This window comes from Bombus affinis, chromosome 14 (genome assembly GCF_024516045.1).
Source record: "Bombus affinis isolate iyBomAffi1 chromosome 14, iyBomAffi1.2, whole genome shotgun sequence".
Classification (NCBI taxonomy): domain Eukaryota; kingdom Metazoa; phylum Arthropoda; class Insecta; order Hymenoptera; family Apidae; genus Bombus; species Bombus affinis.
The window spans coordinates 4372874-4393510 of NC_066357.1; the positions used below are offsets into that span (position 1 = coordinate 4372874).

Here is a 20637-nt window from a genome sequence, read left to right on the forward strand (position 1 = left end):
ATCGAGCGATTCTCGACGCGCTCCGGCCCGCGTCAATCGCCTCGTTACAAAACCGTTAAACATAATAAACACGGTGGACGGTGCAGTGGTCTGACCCGTTTCTCGCGCGGCCCCCGAGTCTTCGACACACTTTTCCCCTGGTTTGATTGTCATCTAATTGCTGGTCCTTGTCCATGGTACGGAAAGAATCGCGATATCATTGGCCAACTGTCGGTCGCCGAATACTCGCTGACTTCACGATCACGCCCCTGGCGATTTCACGCTGTCTTGCGTGTATAAATATGTACTTATGCTCGTACAGCTTCGTGCAAAAGTTTGATTCTTCTAAACAGAGTAAGAAGCAAGATTTGCTCCTTACTATTATTATATTATTCTGATGTTATTCTGATCATCTAACCCTGTAGCGATCTTCCAATTCTTATATTTCTGATCTTATTCTTGTATCGATAAGCGAAAAGAATATTAAAAGTAATATTAAAAAGAAAAGAAATCTTTATATCTCGAAATTGAAAAGGATAAGTTGCTTTTTTAAAGTTAAGAAATTTTTTAACGACAGTTACGCTGTTAACTCGAAGATGACCCAGAGAACGCGCTAAATCTTTAGACTTAGACCTGACTTCTTACTTATCTAATTTTATTTTTCTTATTTAGTCTAACATTGAAAGTTATATATAAGCTCGTATCGACGTTTTATAAATTTCATTTTGCGCCAATCAATCACGACAGTAATATTTTCCTGTTAATAAGATGATTCATGTAATTCTGGTTATAGAAAATTAAGTCATTCTTAATGTTTAGAATACCCAATATAATTATTCATACTTATCACACTTGGGACTTTGTTCCGAATAACCTATACAAACCTGATTGATTAAGAGAAAGAACGATAGTGGTGTTTTATTTGGAAGAAAGCGACGGGCGTGTCTGTTGCCGATTGAACTACGGTTTCGATTAGCTACTTTGATTGGATTTTGTATGACGAGTTAAAGACGAGTTCCGTGAATCGTCAGAGTTGGCGTCTTCATCGAGCGTACAAAAGTATTCGTTGGCTCTAAAAATAAAAAAAGAACCTAAAACAGTATTCTTTTTTTAATTGCTTGACTCATTGTTTAAGCTGGACAGATGTAAAATTAGATCAGAATGTCGAGAATTTGGCACGATCTATTTTCCAACGATTGATCATTTCATGGGACAACTTGTAATTAACCGTCTTTGTAAACAACAATTACGGTTCTATAACTAAATAGTCCAAGATGATATTTTGAATTGATCTCAAAGTTCTGATAGAATACAATTTTTTTCGTACTTGATATAAACGATGTATAACAGCGTCCTGTCTATATTTTACATTTTCAACTATTTCTATTCATTTTCAATTTTTTTCTATAGAAGGAACGAAGATTCCTTTTCGTTAAATATCGTGCAAGGATGTCAAAGAATTGGCACATTTATCTCGTAGCGAAAGTTTCGAGCTCTGATTTTTCCTTTGGGCCCTATTCATCGCGAACACTTAAATGTTACACGAAATACCTAACGGTATTGATGATAGTAATACGTTTACCAATCGGTTACTCGAGAGCTCCAGTTCTTAATGTAGGCGAAAAACTGTACTAACCTTTTTCGATTCTTCGATCAACACGCATATCCGCATGAAGAAATTTGACAAGCCAAATTAGTCGCGTACAAAGAAATTGCAGCTGAAAGGAAATTTTCAATTTAATTTTTCCCCCTTGTTCCTACCTATAGACACTCGAACGTTGCATGGAATACCTAACGGTATGGATCATAGCGGATTACGTGTAGCGACACAGTGCTCAAGAGTCCTAGTTTGCGATCCAGGTGACAAATTACACTGAGAGGTCTTTAAAAACTTAATGAGTCTGAAATTGTTGTTTCTTCTTTATCTTTGAGTATAATAACGAGTCAGATGTAGCAGATTATTGTAGCTTCGTACATATTATTATTATCGATCGTTTGTGTTGAAGTGGTCACCACTTCTACGAAAACTCTACATCTGGTCTTTTTAGTTTTCTCAAGCGCTGAAGTCATCGACAGCATATAGACAAAAGACTAGCACGAAGGCAGACCATAAACAATAGACAGGCGACGTTGGCTTCCGGGTTTTCAGTTATAAGGTAACACTGCTAGCGTGCGGATCTGGACCAGGTCAAATTGTATTCCTACTTATTATTGCACTTCTCTATTAAATTAAATATATATATATTTTGTACCTTACACTTTATCCACACGTTCTCTCTCTTTATACATCTAGTAACCTCAACAGTTTGTTCTGTTAACAAGATTGTTACTTTACCAGAATATCGCAATCGTTTCTTTCTCAGATTCATATTCGTTAGACGACCCAGTCTGATAACAACGATGAGTCATTGTTTATTATTCTATCTAATAAAGAATACTTGATTCACTATGTTAATTCAATTCGAGAATTTTTATCTGAGAAACGTATCTTACAGATAGAACATATCTTAAGTAGATAGACGATCGTACTCCGCGATGTAAGTCTACTGTTAAGTAGATACAGACAATCGTATCTTGCCGTATAATTATAGATAACGCCTACGATAATTGCGTAATATGATGATTATAAGAAAGTTAATAAGCGTTGCTTCTAATTATTACCACATCGTTAATTTCTATGGTTCTATCAAATCCACGTAACGTTACCACGAGTCGATCAAAGTGTCCGTGGCTGCTTATGAGCGATAACGTACCTGTTCGTCCTATTAATCTCGAGCAGTTCACTTTCCCGATACATGGAGCCCGCGTAGTACTCGCGTACACGCGTGCGTAGACGGTTGCTCGCGCGTGTGCGCTCCGCGATCCGGTAACAGGATCTTCGCGAAACGTTTCCTAGACGAGACGAGATTTCGCTTGGCGCACGCGATTCGCCAGCTACCGCTTCGCGTCCCTGTTTTTTTCCTGTCACCTACTCTCTCATCCGAAGCTCTCTCGTGATCCACACGCGGTGTCTCTCGACCGCGCGCCGCCTCGCCGCGTGTCTTGGATCGGTGCCTGGTGGCGTGAAACGCGAAACGAGGCGCCACACCGACCGCACTCCGACACCAGAGACCGTTTCGAGCACGACACCCGGTAGTGGTCGCGACTGCTCGCTCATCTAGAAACCGTTCACGCGATCTTCGCTCCGACAGCGATCTGTTTACGCGAGCGAGCGAGCGCGAGTCATCCAACACTGGCCGACTTGGATACGCCTCTGTCTACTGGCTATCCTGGTCGACGCATCTCTAGATCGATTCAGGCCGTGTCTGTCCGTCGAACGTCGTTCTACGGACGATGCTAAATGGAGGTTATCAGCTTTCCTCTTTTTTTTCTTTTTATAAAATTATTGAGCTTATTGTCTCTGCCACTTCGTACCACTTTTCCATTGCTGCTTCAACAACTCTCTATCATTTCTCGTTGCTTGCAGTGGCTTCCATCGGTGTTTTAGTACACTCGCTGGGCAGATCATTTTAGCGAAAATTCTATTGTTATGTTTAATATATCAATTGTTATTGTTAATATACCAATTATTGTCGTTATATTTAATATATCAACTGTTATCGTTACGTATAATATTAAGTATATGAAAATGCTCTTTTCTTATTATATATCAGAATCTTTTTCGTATTCATATCTCGCGCAATGTTCCCAAGTTGCTTTTATACTTGTCCTATCGAGGCTAAAAATGCCCTCCTTCTCAGTGGCGATTCAAGTTTACGTTTTCGAGATATTGGAAGGATTTCTTGTAACAGATAAGTGGGACTGAAAGTTTCTGGCTTTGCGATAGTAATTAATAGCGTACTATGTAGTTTCATAGAAGTTAATTGACGCTGATGGATAGCGATATCATAAATGAGTCGAGTCAGAAGATTTCTTCTGAACAACTAGACTGCGGATTTTTACGCGTTTATAGGAAATTTGAAAGCGCAGAATCGCGCACGATGCACGTACGAAAAATATATCAAATATTCGAAACATAGTGCTTTCTATAACTCTTTGTAGGTGAAACACTTTTCTACCAAGGTTTCGTTTTTTCAATTATATTCTTAGATATGAATTTTCACACAAATTTTCTTTTCCTTCTAGAGCGTATAAAGATTTCCGATTGACCGGTGGTGCCGCCTGTACTTACGTTTAATTCTAAATCGCGAAGCAAGATCCTTCATCTTCCGTGGATTTCTCCGAGCGTTGATAACGGAGAGCAATCTCCCGAACCGATTTTCTCTGTTCGTACAAAACGCGAAACGAAGGTGTGGTTAACATTTTGAACCGACTCGCGACGTTGTGCATTTTACGCAATCCTCGTATTAATACGAACTTAAAGTGCATCATCGAGCGTTGCGTGATTCGGACGGGAGAAAGCTAGGAAATCGAACCAGTCGCCAATTTTTCCCATATCCCCTGAAAGTTTGTGATAAAGATTGGCCTACGAACAGCTGCTTATTAACCTTGTCAAAACGAGCACTGGCTTCTGAATAATAACTAGAGATAGTTAATGGAAATGAGTTTCGATTCGATAAGCTGAGCTACATAGCAAACATATGGTATATATCTGCTTATTGAAAAGGGTGTAAGTAGATTAGTTAGGCTTTTGTATGTGTGATTATTTATTACGAGGAAACATTCAATTATATATAATAATTTATTTTTATTCGTGATATACTGAAAAATGCGATTGGTGTTTTATATATTGTGATTCGAACGTGTGAAGAAGAGAGAGTGAGAGTAGGAGGGAGGGAGGGAGGGCTTGTGCACGTAACAAATTGACAGTTGGAAAGTGGGAGAATAATTGTAATTTTTTTCAGAAACGAGATAAATGTACAGAGAATGGTTACACGATCTTGGTATTTGTCTAGTGGATTTTCTGATGAGTAGCTTACGAATTTTTATGCTTTTGTGGGAAATTTAAGAGAGAAAACAATGCACAGAATGCGCGTAACACGCAGAAATATATGAAATGTGCAAGGTTCAGCAGCTATTATGATATTTGAGCTAGATAAAAACAAACTTCTGCTTAGATTACATTCTTTTCTTTGCCTTTATAGAAATATGAATTTGCATAAATACCCGCCGTCTAATTATGAGTTTCCGAGATTTTTCTTTATCTGTAAAATATCTCATATTCTTAGAGAATATTTTACCAAATATATCAAATATATATATTTCACAAAATATCCTAATATTCTACGTTCTATAAAAGCGTACAGAGATATGGGATCTATTTAAAAATTATAAAAATATTTCGTAAAATGCTATAATAAATAAAGAGTAACATACTTATATACAATACTTCTCAATATTTTTTCTTTTACCAAGAAATATTTCAAAATCTTGAAAGAAATTTTCGAAACGAACGACGAATGCAACGTCTGACAAGTTTGTCAAAAATATTAGCTAATCGCGTCAGAAGATCTCTTAACGTGGAAATCGATGAAAAATCTAACGGGGAAAGATACATAATTTCGCTTTCGTGGCTGGCAACATCGTACGAAGGAGGGAAACTCAATTACTTTTCGTCTCGGCTTCATTCGTCATTCGAACTGTACGTCCGACTGAATTGACTATTTAGAAACTTTTTGAACAATCCCAGCCTTTCGAGCTCGTTTCATATGCAAATCCTCGGCGATTTTTCGCATCTTTTGAGTAGTCAGTGTCTGAAGGTACTCAAGAGTGAATCACAGCTTCGCGTGTTTTGTGTCGGGCCGGGAGAAAGCTGGCAAACGGTAGTCTTTATCGTCGTAACTTGCGATAACCTTCCATTTCCAGTTTACCGATGCTTCCCTTAAAAATAATCGTGTTCGTGATTGATGGACCGTTGAACGGTCTTTGATTGCTCTTGAGTGGAAAATCACCGTGCCAAGAGAATTCTCGTTTCGAGTATCTTGAATGAAAATTTCTAAAGCGATTGGGACATTACCGGGAATTTCGATGCTTGCACGGTACTTTACTGAATTGCTGCAGCCTGATGTAAGTTTATTTAGCAATCGAGTTAATTACTAATGGCTGAATAATTGCATTTCTTTTTTACTAAATTTAATTTTTTATTCTTTGACGCAGAAATGTCTCTTCCACTACTAAACACGGTATGAAATTTCCCCAAGAAATCTCCATTTTTATTTGCGATATCAAGCTTTTTTTTTATTTGAAATTTGCAATATATTTCTTTGCATTTATGCGAAACTTGAAATTACGAAAATCTACAAAATGCATACGGTATATGAAAATACGTAAAATATAGAAAAGCAGAGTGCTATAATTGTTGACACGTAGAACGAATCTCTGTTTAAGTTGTACTTCCTTAGTTGTGTCTATAAAATGTATAAATTCGCATAAAAATCCGCCATACGATAATTGATAACATACCAATAACGACGTGGAGCAATTAAATTGTTAAAATACAGCGGAACCAAGTTAATTAAGCTTTCATACTCCAGACAAAATTCTGGCTTTTTATCTGTACCATGGTTCCCCATATCTGACGATAAATCTACATTTTTACAGCACCAAGGGAAATTAAAACGATCTGATTCGCACGTTTTAAGATCGTTTCGATGGGGACGTAAGGCAACGAAGATGCAGTTCCGCGTGAAATTGAATTTGACACGAATGCTTTCGCTTCATCCTCGGGCAGAAAAGCCAGTGACACGTAGGTGAACCGGATATCGATATCCCTTATAGGCTACAGCCCTGGAACAGGAATTTCCTGGGCGATCCCCGTAGGAATGCGGATCGTCGTTAGCGAAGACACGTTTCCCACTTTTTTACTCGTCGCTCGCGTTCCTGTATTCATTTACAAACCTCTCTGCATACCGGCCAGCGTCCGATGGATTATCTAACAGTCACGATCAGTATCATCGTCACGATCTTTCCATGTTTCTTCGTCAATTCTCTATGATTTAGGCTATTTTTTTAAATCTTAATCCGAAAATTTCTTTCTTCTTAATAATTTCTGGCCAAAATGGTTTCGGAAACAAGAACACTTAAGAAATTACGTAAGAGCAATATGACTATCAATTTTTGTAACGATGCTTGTGAAGAGATACTTTGGGAAATAGCTTTTGCTAATTGAAAAGTAATTCGCGGAGATGCTCCACTTTTGGAAGAACTTTTATCGAGAAATATTTTTACACGTAGTTGTTGGTAATCGTTAAAAGGTATTAAAAAGTACCATTCTTACCATTGGTAAGTAAAGGTGTGGGTTTTAAATATTTCGTAATTTAATTGTTGCAAATCCAAAAGGGAATTTATAGAATCTTTTAGAATTTATGAGATGTACAATGATAGGAGATGTTATCGCTGCACTTGTCTTCTTACATCGATCAGTGTCTTATCGAGTTTCCTATCTCACTTAAATCTCATTTTCTATTGCTATCGTTCCTACGATACAACGCAAGTGAATTCCTCAATCACAGTTGTCTGAATCGATACGTAAGGCAAAAGATACGTGTCTGAAAGTACCGAGATCAGTGCAAGAGATGACCAAAATCTTTCGTGACAGATAAGAAGAATTGACGACGAAGGAAATACATTTCTGCGATCGATGTTCTTCTTTCCTTCGTTATTATTAATATCGTCGTTCATTTTTATAAAAGCGATACGTTCGATTCGAATCAAATATGGGACGAATTATATCAATGGACAAATTGAATAAATATCGCACATTTATTCTCTGATATATCTAAACATCAGTCTCGTTATTATTAACGAGCTAGGAAATTTAATAAACATTCCACGTTTCTGGTACTCTTATATCGTCAGTGTTAATTTTGTTATTATTAATGCTTTACTTTTGGAAACAAGTTTCTTTTGCAAATTGACAGGAAAAACGGCACGTATCGAGAAAATCGTGAACGAAGGAATCTGCTAAATAGTCCCACGCGAGTTATACTATAACTCAGGGACAAATTTGCCCAAGTCTAAGCGATATTTGATGCGATAAAAACGCAGTAGACGAATATGAAACGGCATTCCTCGTGATCCCGACGTTAATCTAGCTAACGGATTAACCGCAGACAAAAGGTTGTACAGTGACGAAAGATAATTCTTGCTGATTGATGACGTACCTCGTCGAGCCTAGGAAAAGGTGGAAGGTTGCAGGATCTGCCAACTTCCTGAAACTGTTTCTCACGACGCGTATCGGGCAACGATTCGAATCACCATCGAAACACCAAAGATATCGTGGCAAGGAATTTCCATACAGATAATATAAGAATTTTTCTTAGCTGTGATGTGTTAAGAAAATAATATAATATGGAATAATCTCGATTATTGGAATTCAATAATTGGAAGAAATTATCGAGAGAGGAGAGCAAAGAATATTAACTCTGTATTGAATTTTTATAGTGTAAAAGGGAATTAAGCGATAAGATGTAACTATTAGGACATTTTTGAAGAAATTGCGGTTAGTACTTGCAATTAGTACATTTAGAGCGCGTTACTTAAATTAAAGTAGAATGTTATCACGGATAGCCAACAAATGCAACTTTTACGTAATTATACCAATATCAGTTTCCTGATAATTAGACGCATTTTACCTACAATTAGCCTAGTAAATTGCAACTTCGTAGACAGAACTGTTACAGAAGCTACGCACATCTACATTACCATAGATATCAATATCAATATTAATTTTGGTCTAACGTTCCGGACGAATTTATCAGAAATCTTTTATGATTATTAATTATCAAACGAGGAAATGAATTGGAAGCACAAGAACACTATTCCAAAACGTTCAAATATTATTTGTTTTGACAATTACACGTACCGTTTGCTAGACCCAACAGGTTCTTTATATTTTTAACTATTTTACAATAAAGTATTCCTCTTTGGTCATCAAGTGACACTAAATGAAAAAAATCAACAAAGTCATGTTTTTTCCTGTGATTTTCATTCTTAATATATCCAGCCAACCAGTCTGACAATAGTAAAATTACGATTCAAGCGAAGTACACAAGCATTGCCTCTGTTATATTTAACCTGAATCCTCACCGCGAGTGCCAGTCGAAATTGCAAGGTGGAGGATTAAACGAACGCAAGAAGAAAAAGAAAATGCCTAGAAGGAGACACAAGCGCGCAATTATATACTTTTTAGCGTCTAGTAACATTATCGTTTAAATACGATTCATAATATATCGCAAAGACGGCCATCATTCCTGCGGCAACTGATTAAATTTACGGCAGGACAAACGGCCGATTTTTCAAGCAGATGATGGGCGGAATCGCGAGAAAGAGTCCTCTGATGGTCGGATGGTAGAAGCCGTGAGAGGCAGCCGCGTCGTTGCGACCGGTAGCCGGCACGGCCGTCTTAATGGAGTTCATAAAGATTAGAAGGAAGACTGGGTTGGCCGCGGGGCTGGTGAAACCACTCTCCCGGCGAACGAGTTATCGCCGCTTTAGATACATCCGAGGCGGCGTCCGGCCGCGAATATCGTCCATCGATAAACTTATCGCGAAATATCAGCTGGCGAATCCCTCGAAGCCACGCTCGCCGCTCGGCTGACAAACTGGTTCGCCGGCTGAAAACCGCGACCAACCTGGAAAGCCGCGTTTCGAGCGGATCGAAAAACGAACGACACGTCTCTTCCTCGTTCCACTGGATAGCTTGGACGTTGGCTGTACATGTATCAGGAGATGGAGGACGCTGGGGGATATGGAAATCGACGTGGGATATTTTTGGCAGATGTTGGTCAGGGTTTGGCAATCACGGTATACACGGTGTCTTGCAAAGATATGCATAGGATGTGGAAGAGAGTTGATGTATTAATTGGCGAATAATTTGGTGGATTAATTGAATGGTAAGCAAGAATAGCTATGATAAACAAATAGATAAATTGCAGTGTAGTAATAGTAAGAAATTGAAAGGTTTGCAGCAAAAGTCATTAGCATCGTGCGTTTGAATAGCGGAGGATATTTGACGTGTTGCAAAGACACTGGTACGTTAATGGAAATTAACGCGTAGATCGGCAAATGAATAAACGGAGTAACGTTGTAGTAAATAAATATACTAGTAGTAGATAGTAGACTTGAAATGTGTAGAGGAGAAACGATGTAGCGTATTCTAAATCGAGATTAACGTTTTACTATCGTAGTAAGCTGACACTAACTAATAAAAGTAGCGCGATACATTTCAAATTGGAAAGATAGAGGTCGTGATTTTATTGCGATTTGAAAAATGAAATACATGTGAGATTATAAAGGAGAAAAGTATACGTTATGTGGACACTGTAGAATGCACAATATATTTATACGTGGTTAAATAAGTCAGGAGTCTCTACAAGTGGTTAATATAGAGTGCGTCGCGGAATCTAAGTCCAACTTTCTCGGTTGTAAACGCATTGAGAAATGCGAGGGCCTTTGAGAGCGTATAGTTTATGTGGCCTAACGGTGACAAACGTACTGTATGGTTATTATACTCTAGGCTAGGACTCGTACCAGATCTCGCTGCGTTGAATAAACCGTGATACCATGTAACGTTATTTTCCAACAATAAGCCTTCGATTTATGTAGGCTCGGTTTGTTACTGGAAAAATTGCGCTTAAAGAGCAACTAATTAGATTAGCTGTTAAAATATGGCACCGTAACGTTGATAGCTATGCACGTGGAATTACTTTTTCGTTTGTTTTGTCGTCCATTCGTCATCCGGTTCGTACAGACCAATGATACGTTTCTTTTCGTCTGTTACCTTCTGAATTATTTTCACGATGTTCTTTTTTGAATGGCTTTGGTTCGCGTTGGAAATGCGGCGCGTTCGACGGTGCTGGCGCCAAGTAGAAAGCACGTGTCTCGCGCAAATGGAGGAACAAGTCGAGCTGCGAGATATGTAGGTGAACAATGTTTTGATACCGGCCTTTGAGGGTTTTCAAATCGTGGTCACCGTTTCTGAAGTCTCGCAGCGAGTCGATATATCAGGCTGTCCCAAAAGATTCTTTCGTTTTACAAGGAAATAATAGATGCACGACAGTTTCTGTTTCCTATTATTTTATCGAATTACGTATGATCCATTTTGTTCTATCGGAATATAAAACAAGAAATTTTATTCACCCTTATAAAACGAAAGGAACTTTTGGGACAATCAAATAGATTCGAAGATGTTTAAGTAGAAATGTTGGATTTAGTACGAGCATCGATGGTGATTATTTGCTAGGAATCGAAAGAAATTAAAACTGTGTTACCTTCAATTTGTTATATACAGAGTATCTCATAATCTACAACGTATAGCGTTTTATATAAGACAGACGTTCAGTGGTAGCCATCGAGTCTCTCGAGATTTACAAAGCTTCTAAAAGACCTCCGGGGCTTATCGAAATTTTAAAAGCTTACAGATTCGTCGCCTATCAGCGTATAAAAAGGCAAAGCTTTAAGAATCAAATTTTCACAGTATCGGGAACTTACGAAATCGACCAACAGCCAACCGCTCGTTATCTGCCAGTTCCTGAGAATTCCTAATGTCTGGCTACAAATTCGTCTTTGTCTCGTACTACCTGCCCAGTTGCTAAACAACTCTCTCCTTTCCAAGACTTATCGAAACTATGAAAACCAAAGGTTTGACACTTATCAAGGGTTCCAAGTGTTTCGAGCATCGAATTCTCGCAATATAGAAATCTTTCGAAATTGACGCTCGAACATCCATCGCCTATTCTAAGGAATTGATAGCGTCTGACTACCAATTAACCTTTGTCCCCACTTCTCCACCTACTACTATCATAATTCTTCCCTTTCTTCACCCACTATCTCAGTCATTCTGCACTCCAGGCTATCTCCATAAAGACTGTGTATCTCCTCTGGCTTGTCGAGGCGAGAGCCAGGGAAAATCCCCTTAGCGTGCTTTCGAGCGCCGGTTAATCGTCGGATCATGCAAGTTTCCAGTCGTCGAGTCAGCGCGAGGAATCTCCGGCAATTTGTTCGGATCTCGGTGTAATCCGGTCGTCGCGCCACGGTTCTTGTTCATCGCGGCTGTCTAAAGGTCGCGACGTTGTTTCGCCAGCCAGCGAAATGTCGAGCCTCTCCCCTGGCCCAGTCATCATTCCTATAGTTACGTCCAACGAGTCGAGCCTCACAATCGCGATTTCACGAAATATTCGCAAGTAAAATGTTTGATGGATGCGATGGGTTTAGTTTACGCTACTAGCCTACCGATGTTGCTGAACCGTTGATATTCAGAAAGAAAATTCCGCGGAAACATCAAACTCTAAAGCCGTTTCACGTGTTTTTTTAACACCTTGTATATAAGATGGTTGTAAGGAACGTTCGCGTGTACCTTTAGCGTCTCAAGACAACAACTTCTGATTATCTGTTCTCCAATTAAAATATTTTCTCTGCCTTTTTCTTGTTGTGAATTAACTTAGAGTTTTATGATTACATATTAATCATATAGCTGGCTATTGAAATGAACAGTTTCCGGAAGACTCTATCGGACATGTAAACTTTATTAACTTCTTTATTTCGTTACGTGAGTACTCGATTGATATTCGATTCTCAAGATTCGCTTTCATAATTATTTGTCGCCAATCTATCGCAAGAAGATGAAACAGGTTCGTACGTCCTAAGGTAAATTTAAAAGGCGATGTACGTAATTACAGAAACTAAGTAGAAATTTATTCCATCCACCGAATATTATACCGAGTACTGTATTTCCTACATTTTCTATATTCCCGTACACACCGCGTGTACTTCGTGCATTTTTGCAATTTAAAATTGCCGCGTAAAAATGCGCAGCCTAATGGTCGCTTTTCCGTACTTTCCAATTTGCCAACCCGATCAGCGCGGCTTCCACACGCCTCGAATATTATAAACCGCCATCTATCGTTTCCCATAGAAATTCCATGTTTAGACTAAACCGAGAACCGCTTAGTCGTTCGCTTTCTCGTACGTTAGCCGCGTGTCCCTTTATTCGATCTAATCGCGCCTTTTCCAGCTAAAATATCCGATATTGCCAGCGCGTTGCTCTTCCTCGAAAAAAGAAGAGGAAGCCAGGGGAATGAGCTGAGATCCGGCGGCGGCGAGAGAGCGCGGGAACGACACATAGACAGGCTCTCGAATCTAACACCGTTCCTCGTAAAGCAACGGATCGCCTCGTATAAAATAAAAGGGGACAGATTAACGGCCGTGAACGTGGGGGCCTGCTCTCTCGCGTGTGCATGCATTAGACGTGTGCACGACCCTCCCACGCGCCACCGCCTCTTTCTCTTTCCCTCGATTTCTTTTCTCCCTCTTTCTTCCTGTTCGACGCTCCGAGAGTATCACGTGTTCCCGCGAATTTAATTGCCTCCATAAATATCGCGGGCCTTCCATGGTCGAGCAACGTTAAAATACGACGGAGGATCGAGGTCCTAACCCCTTCTTCTTCTTCTCACTCTGTCTATCTATCTGTCTATCTCTCTTTCGAGGAACTCATCCCGCTGGGGATTCGCGATGGAAGAGAAAAAGTGGATCGTTCCGAATGGTAGACGATGATGATGGCGAGCAAGGTGGCTTTTGATTGGGAATGTACAGCGTTGCGAGGCTTCCAGAGGATTGTAAGGGGCTCCGCGCTGTGTGGTTGAATTTTTGTTAATGGATGGTGATGGGCTCTGTTAGACACTCGCGAGGGTCCTCTTTTTTTGGAGAACGTCTTTCTTTTACATTGGACGCACACTGAGCCTCGTAACTATAAAACTACTCTGCAGTGTTTTATTCTTATCCGGATACGGGATGTACAAGGTACAACACGACCAAACGTGAACAGAAATTTACTCAGTTAAACTTAGAGTCGAACTTTGTGGAAGCCACCAAACGAGGATACGTTTATTCGAGTTATCGTTACGATCTCGGTTTATTTCGTGTGCCGAGTTCGATTTCTCTCTCGATAAGATATTCCGTTTTACTGATTCTACCGATTACGCGTAGTCGTAGTGAAACTAATTTTCCAACACTTGGTAAATCTTCCGCGAAGCTGAGTAGATGCCTAGAAGAACAAGATACATCCGAGTTTGTTCGTACATGAAGAATCGTCGATTTATGCATGTGTCGTTGAAGATCCAATATATACAAAGTATCGCAGTCTTTCCCGGCTGAACATTATCGGTGTATTCTATAGGTCACCGTGAGGAATAAATGTCATATGGAAATATGTATGTAGTTGGAAGCATTGTTAAAGAGTTATAACGAAGAAACGAATGAACAGAATGAACAGTAACGAACTGCGTTACTACGGTTTAAAGTATGAATGGATCGAGAACATTTGCATCTAGTAGCAGTCAGAGGCTATTGTAATACTTGTACAATTCCAACCACAACTCTATTTTAAAATGTTTACCATTCCTCTGTCAATACAGGATTGGCAGCGGAAAAAATTGCATTTATTTATTACTCGTTGAAGTTGGAGATGTAGATTACGATACTTTCTGGCTATCACTAGCTGTACACGCATTTGGATCTATTCGTATTGACTCGCGTTCGTCATCGCTAATTTTGTACATTGTTCCCTTCTTTCGTTACAACTCCTCAACGATGCTTCCAACGAAACATATGTTTCTACGACATTTTTGTCTTATCTTCGCCCATGGAATATACTGACAACATTTGACAGGAAAAAGACTGCTACACGTCGCGTGTATCGTTTTAATAAGGAAGAAATATCTGGAACTACGCATACGTGGATCCTCTGATCCGATGTTATTCCAAAGCAATCGAAATTAAACTCAGGACGATTATAAATACGACGACCAAGCCTGGCGAAATTCCAGCGAATCGCGTTCTTTATCCCGCGGACTTTACGTTCACTCACCTTCCTCCGCTTCCGTTTGTCCGGAACACGATGTTTGCCAAGAAATCGTGACCAGTTCTCTCGTTTCAATTTCCGTTTCGCGGAACCTTGACAGCTTCCGTTCATCCGTGACGGCCGGAAACTTCAGAAATTTACCGGCTCCGCGTGTTTCCAACGAATCTCCAACTTCCTTTCTGTCTTCCTCTTCTATTTGCGTTGTGAAATTTCGGAATTTCCGCTTGCTTCCGGCGTCTAAAAGTTTAATTAAAAAATTCGACGAATAACTTCGCCAAAGGTTATTGATTGTTGGTCCAAACTCGCGCATAGCAGGAAGATCTCGGAACAGGATGAATCATCGATCGAGCAATTTGTGGAAATATTTAGCGAATTTTTAGGTAACGCGCTAAAGATGATCAATGGTGTCATTCTTGGAAAGGCTTGGGAAATTTTTCCACGATACACTGTGTCTGTAATACGATATTAAAAGATCTATGAAATTTCTTAAGAGGTTGAGTTTGTAAATGGGCAGGAGCTTGATGGTTACGTAGCGAGAAGCAAGTTTGTAAGTAAAACCAACTAGCTGTTGAAACCTCTGTGAAAAGCGTGTACCTGAAATGTGTCGTAAAGAGTAAGCGACGACGAGTATACTTGTGAAACACAGTTATAATATAGAATTACGTTGCGACGAAACGACTGTTCTATTTTTTAATCGTATTACTACAATCTACTTCAATTGCTAAATCGCAATTTAAACAGCAACATGTAACCACTTCGTACGCATGATGTGTACACTCGTGAAAAACAGTTAACTGGTTAAAAGACGAGAGAACTACGACGAAATGGAAAAATAATATAAAAAATTACACAGATACGAGTACTTATTTTTTCCTTAAGTAACAAATATCTCGCGAAACTTAATTTAATTAAACTCTAACAATCTAACAGCAGACGTACGAAAATAATAGAAAGATAAAAGTGTAAATTTCCCTAAAACGTTCGAAACGATCGTTCTGTTGCAGAGAGGTATGCGTGGACGAGGGGCAACAGTTGTCGCTGGCGCACGGATGTCAATTCTACGAGGTCAGCGCGGCGGAGAGTCCTGCCGGCGCGGCTCTCGCGTTCCAGGCGCTGCTCCGAGAGGCGAGGTCGGTGCAGCTGCTACGAGCGCTTCCGATCCGCCGGAAGTTGGGCGTTCATTCGGTTTCAAGGGTACTCGGCACGATCTTCGGCAAGAACACGACGAAAGATCGGAAAAAGAGGCCCTCGTTGAGCATATGACGCCTCCTCTGCGCCCTCCTCCTCGGAGGTCGTGACGAACCCGACAGGAGAACCGACGTGGTCGTTCTCACCAGCAACGTCTACTCCAATCGCTGACGAGGACATCGTTAAGAAATCGTCTGACCAACATGAATCAGTCACGGTGACTCAAATTTTCCTCTCGAAGGACACGTTTAAGAAGATGAAGAAGAGAAGAGGAAGAATATGTTTGGTGTTCTCTGGACGCGACACAGTTCCTGGCGTCTTGATTCGTCTTCAAGAATGATCCTGAGGAACGCTGGGACGTTGCCTGGCGGACAGGTAAAATAACGCATCTACGATAGAACCTCGATTGGCGTAGAATTACGAAAACGCAAGGGACTGAAAGTGCACAGGTGTCGAGGTTCGTGCAACGAACGAGGTAACCGATTGGACAGTTTGCTGTACTTTTGTTATGACGATCGTGACGAGACTAGGTTACAGCGGATGTACGTTTTGACGAATTGTCGTTCTGATCCATGAAACGTACGCTCGTAAGTGGACTGCAGATTCTTGTGCAAATTTATATTTCGCAGAGTATCATTCAGGAAATAGTGGAATTTCGCGGTATACTCGTAAGAACATAGATATATCCACATTTGATTGCCCCGACGTATTCGTCAGAACACGCATCAACCTTAACCACGGTGTAATTATATCAGTTGCGATTGGATTTCTATTATCGCCGCTCCTGGTCCGTTTGTTCGTAACCGATTACGAGATGCTATCCTCACAATGCGTTGCGGAATACAACGAGCGATGTACTTGCGCGGACGATCGAGGTTCTACCGTGTATCATCTCCCAGAAGAAGCTTCGTGACGTAAAAAGGAAAGATAATTGTACTTTCTGAGCGGACGAATGCGATCATTTTGTTGACTGTTCGTCGTTGGGTAGAGGGAAGCAGAGGGCGCAGGAGGCGCGTATCCGAACACCAGCTTCGTTTCACATGCATGGAGTTTCGGGAGTTCGATCGAAAAACGAGAAAATCGTCCACCGGAGAAAATAGCTGTTTCCCTAGGGGAACTGAATCCAGGCGTTCTTGCGTCAGATTCTCGTGTATTTACAGACCTTTTCATTTAACGTTCGATGGAAACACTGGTGAAAATGGACAGTGAATGGAAGAAGAGGAGGAGGAGGACAGTGTGAGAGATTGTGACGAGCGTGGAAAACGACGAATCGCAAGAAATTGATAGCGAGTAAGGTGGTCTTTGTTCGTCGAGTGCTTCGTGTTCGTTTTCCTTTTATTTTTCTCCCTTCTTTTCCCTTTCTACGTTCTTGTCGGTGTTGCAGTGGTCGAATCGTATCTCCTTCGAGGTGGACGGAGAATCGGCGATGCGCGCGTGCGACTGCTGTTCCTGAAGGGTTGTAGCTTTAAGCGTGACCGGAAGTCGAGGTGATTCTCTCATCAGGGTGCAGACTGTGTGACTTTTGTCGAGAATCGTGAGAAACGTCTCGGTCACTTGAAATTATTTCGGTGTATTTATTTGTTTCGAGTAATTCGAGGTAACGGGGTGTACTCGCTGCTGTTGAGTAAATGAAAAGATGGTTAAATCGGATTTTTAGATGAGAAGCTACAGGATCGTTTTGTTGGAAACAAAGTGAAATAAAAAGAAGAAGGAACGAAATGTTTTCTTGACGTTGTATCTCGCTAGGAGATATTATTTCTTATGAATTTATTTATTTTTCTAGTTGAGCCCTACTTCTCTCTACTTTCTTTTTCATGCATATATACATGACATATGTTTTCTATAAATATTGTAATTTTGGTCAATGAGATATCGATAGAATTATGTAGATTTAATTTTATTAAGTATATCGAACGTACGGTAGAAATTGAAAGAGAAATAAGATATACGGTCGAGAAATATTCCGTTCACTGATTTCGTGTCTTGTACAGGCATTGAAATCACCAGATTCTCTCGCCTTTGCAACGCTCTTGTAGCTTCTCGAATAAATTCCTGAAATTTCGCTTAATCTTTCGCTAATCTTGTCTCCTAACGATAAAAAGCGATAGTACGGGCTTAATAAATATAAAGGACATAAAACCGGTAATTACCAAAGACAAGTTGTACGTAATTTACCATTTTTCAATGTGACCCACGGATAACATAGCCATTAATGAAAATCGTAAAACGGCGGATTAATGTCTTCTGACGCAAAGGTAGACGTCCATGTAGAATTATGATTTCCAATTCTCATACACATTTCGATTATACGAATGCAATTAGGAAGCATCTTAGAAGATATTTTATTTCCATAGACGTACGAGTGGAAGTAATTGGAAAATGAATTACGCAATGAGCTATGTACTGTGTATGTACATATTATGCATCTATTACCAACATTATTTCGCTTCATGCTCAAAAGTTTCGCCATTTCAATATTTCTATTTAATACTTCGATAAATATTCCAATCGCCACTCTTGTCGACGTTCTTCCAAATACTGCGATCTCGGTTCTTCCGAGGTCTCGAGTCAAACATTTTCTAAATATTCTTCGAGCCTACATTTCCTCGAATATTCCAAACTTCGACTGACATCACCGAAACGCGTTGTTCATTTTCTTAAGAAATTAACTGCGAAGATTCGCGAGTAGGATTTTTCTACGACCGTTGAACGTTGCTCGACCAGTTTCACGAAATATCGATCGAAAGATTAAGCGAGATGTCGAGCTTTCGAAGCGTGACAAACACCCGATGAGAGGATTTCGCGTTTCACGCGCCACGTTATCGTCCTACGCGACAGGCTTCACCGATTCTGCGCTCGTTTCTCGGTCGCGGGACCGGAAACGCGCCGTGAGCACGGGGACTGGCGCCGCGTTCCAAACGAAACCCGATAGTCTTTCAAATAATCTTTCAAATTTCGCAGCTGTGGTCGAGCGAAGGACATTCGATGGCGACAACGCTGCAAAATCTCGACTCGATCGCGCTCTGTCTTCTAAAGAATGTTAATTCTAAAGAATGGAAGATTTGTATCGTATCTTGAGCGATTAGGTCACGTGTATGTGGAATCGTTGAACAATTAAGAAACGAGGAGAAGCGCTCGGGAAATTATAATAAATCGTTCGATGGTGGATAAGAAATTGACAGTAAATCGACTCGTAAGTATTTGTCTAATTGTTCGCGAAAGAAGCTGTAGTTTTGGCGACTACCTAATACTTTATCGAATAAACGAAAGAAACGAACGTTCGAACGAAAGGATTTCAAGGATATAGAGACTGTCGCCAAAGGATTGAGAATCAACGAACACTGTCGAACGTTGGAAAAGAAAGAACGTTGAAACTAAAATTGCCAATCGATTATTAAAAATAAATCTGCATTCTTATTTACTTTCACGGCTCTCCTGGTTTCCGACTGTCAGGATTCCAACGCAGGGATGTGATACCTTTGAATGGAAACGAGACGTGGGTCTCCGTTCTCGAGATCGAACTTCCGGCTTCCGAGTAATCGATTCGACAACCTTAATGTTCCTACTGAAAGTAGCCTAAGTGTACATAGCGCACATACATTCGCCGAGCGTGAAACTCCCGAGAAGAAGCTCGAGGGTTCGATCGATGCATAGATTCGTAAGGTGAAACGAGAATGAGAAGCATAAGAAAATGGTCCAGCGTGGCGGACTGACTATTACGAAGCTCCCAAGGCTAACCATGCGTCGAACTCAGAGTAAACTTTTCGATTACATTGTTGTGTCGTTTTATTGAACACTCAAATTTGGCAGACTTGTTCGCAGTCAAAATGTTTCTCGCGTTATCGTACTTGTATCTCCGATAGACGAGGACCACTCTGTATTCGCGACAAATTTAACGATATCAAAATAATACGGAGAAATATATCTCTGGTGGAGGGACAAAAGGAGTGTCAATCAGAATTACAAGTCTCGCAGAGATTATCACAGTTATGAAACTCTTGTAAATTATTAAAAACTCTTGTGAGCTTAAATTGTAAGATTAAAACACTTGTGATATCGTATTTAAGATGCGACGTGAGATGAGGTGTTAGATTTTCGTTATGTTACTGGAATCTCAGACGAAGGAAGAAAGAAGTGAAATTGATTTGTGTTATTGGAACCATAAGCGGAAGACCGCAACGTGGAAAGTATTAACGTATTTCTGTCGAGCGAAAGACTTGTATTGTCTCATCGGCCCACCAGAGATATAAAGTAGCCGAAGTAAAGTATTATCCGCTGCATTCATGTCGATGTCGCGTGCATATCGTAGAAACACGCGTCGAATCGAATGCGAGATACGCGCGGATCACGCCTGTATTTTGTCACTCTGAGTTCAATATGAAACTAGGTCGAAGGAATTTATCATTGTGGGGCTAGTGAACGTTTTCATTGACTAGATGATAAATGAAACCGACAATTCGTATTCTCATTGCGAATTCGTGTTATTGTTCGTTTTTCTCTCGGCGACGAAACGACCGCCATTACAGGTTGGAGCATTTTTTTTTTTTTTTTTTTTTTTTGTAAAAAAGTAAAACTGGAAAAAAAGGATCGTTCTTTTTTCTACGGTTATAGCAAACGCGACTTGGATCGCGTTTTTAAGGTTCTTAAGTGTAAGTCATGTTGTACGTATAGTT

General features: G+C 40.2%; 1 protein-coding gene across 4 annotated transcripts in view; it reads left to right on the plus strand.

Moving 5' to 3' along the window:
- The window catches only part of LOC126923912 (ras-related and estrogen-regulated growth inhibitor-like), an 81486-nt gene extending 64859 nt beyond the window's left edge, over positions 1-16627 (plus strand). For all 4 annotated transcript variants that reach the window (XM_050737860.1, XM_050737859.1, XM_050737858.1 and 1 more), the window contains one exon: positions 15781-16627. In XM_050737860.1, the coding sequence (XP_050593817.1) occupies positions 15781-16039 (259 nt within the window). In that variant the 3' untranslated portion in view covers positions 16040-16627. The remainder of the gene's footprint in view (positions 1-15780) is intronic.
- Positions 16628-20637: the final 4010 nt, after the last annotated feature.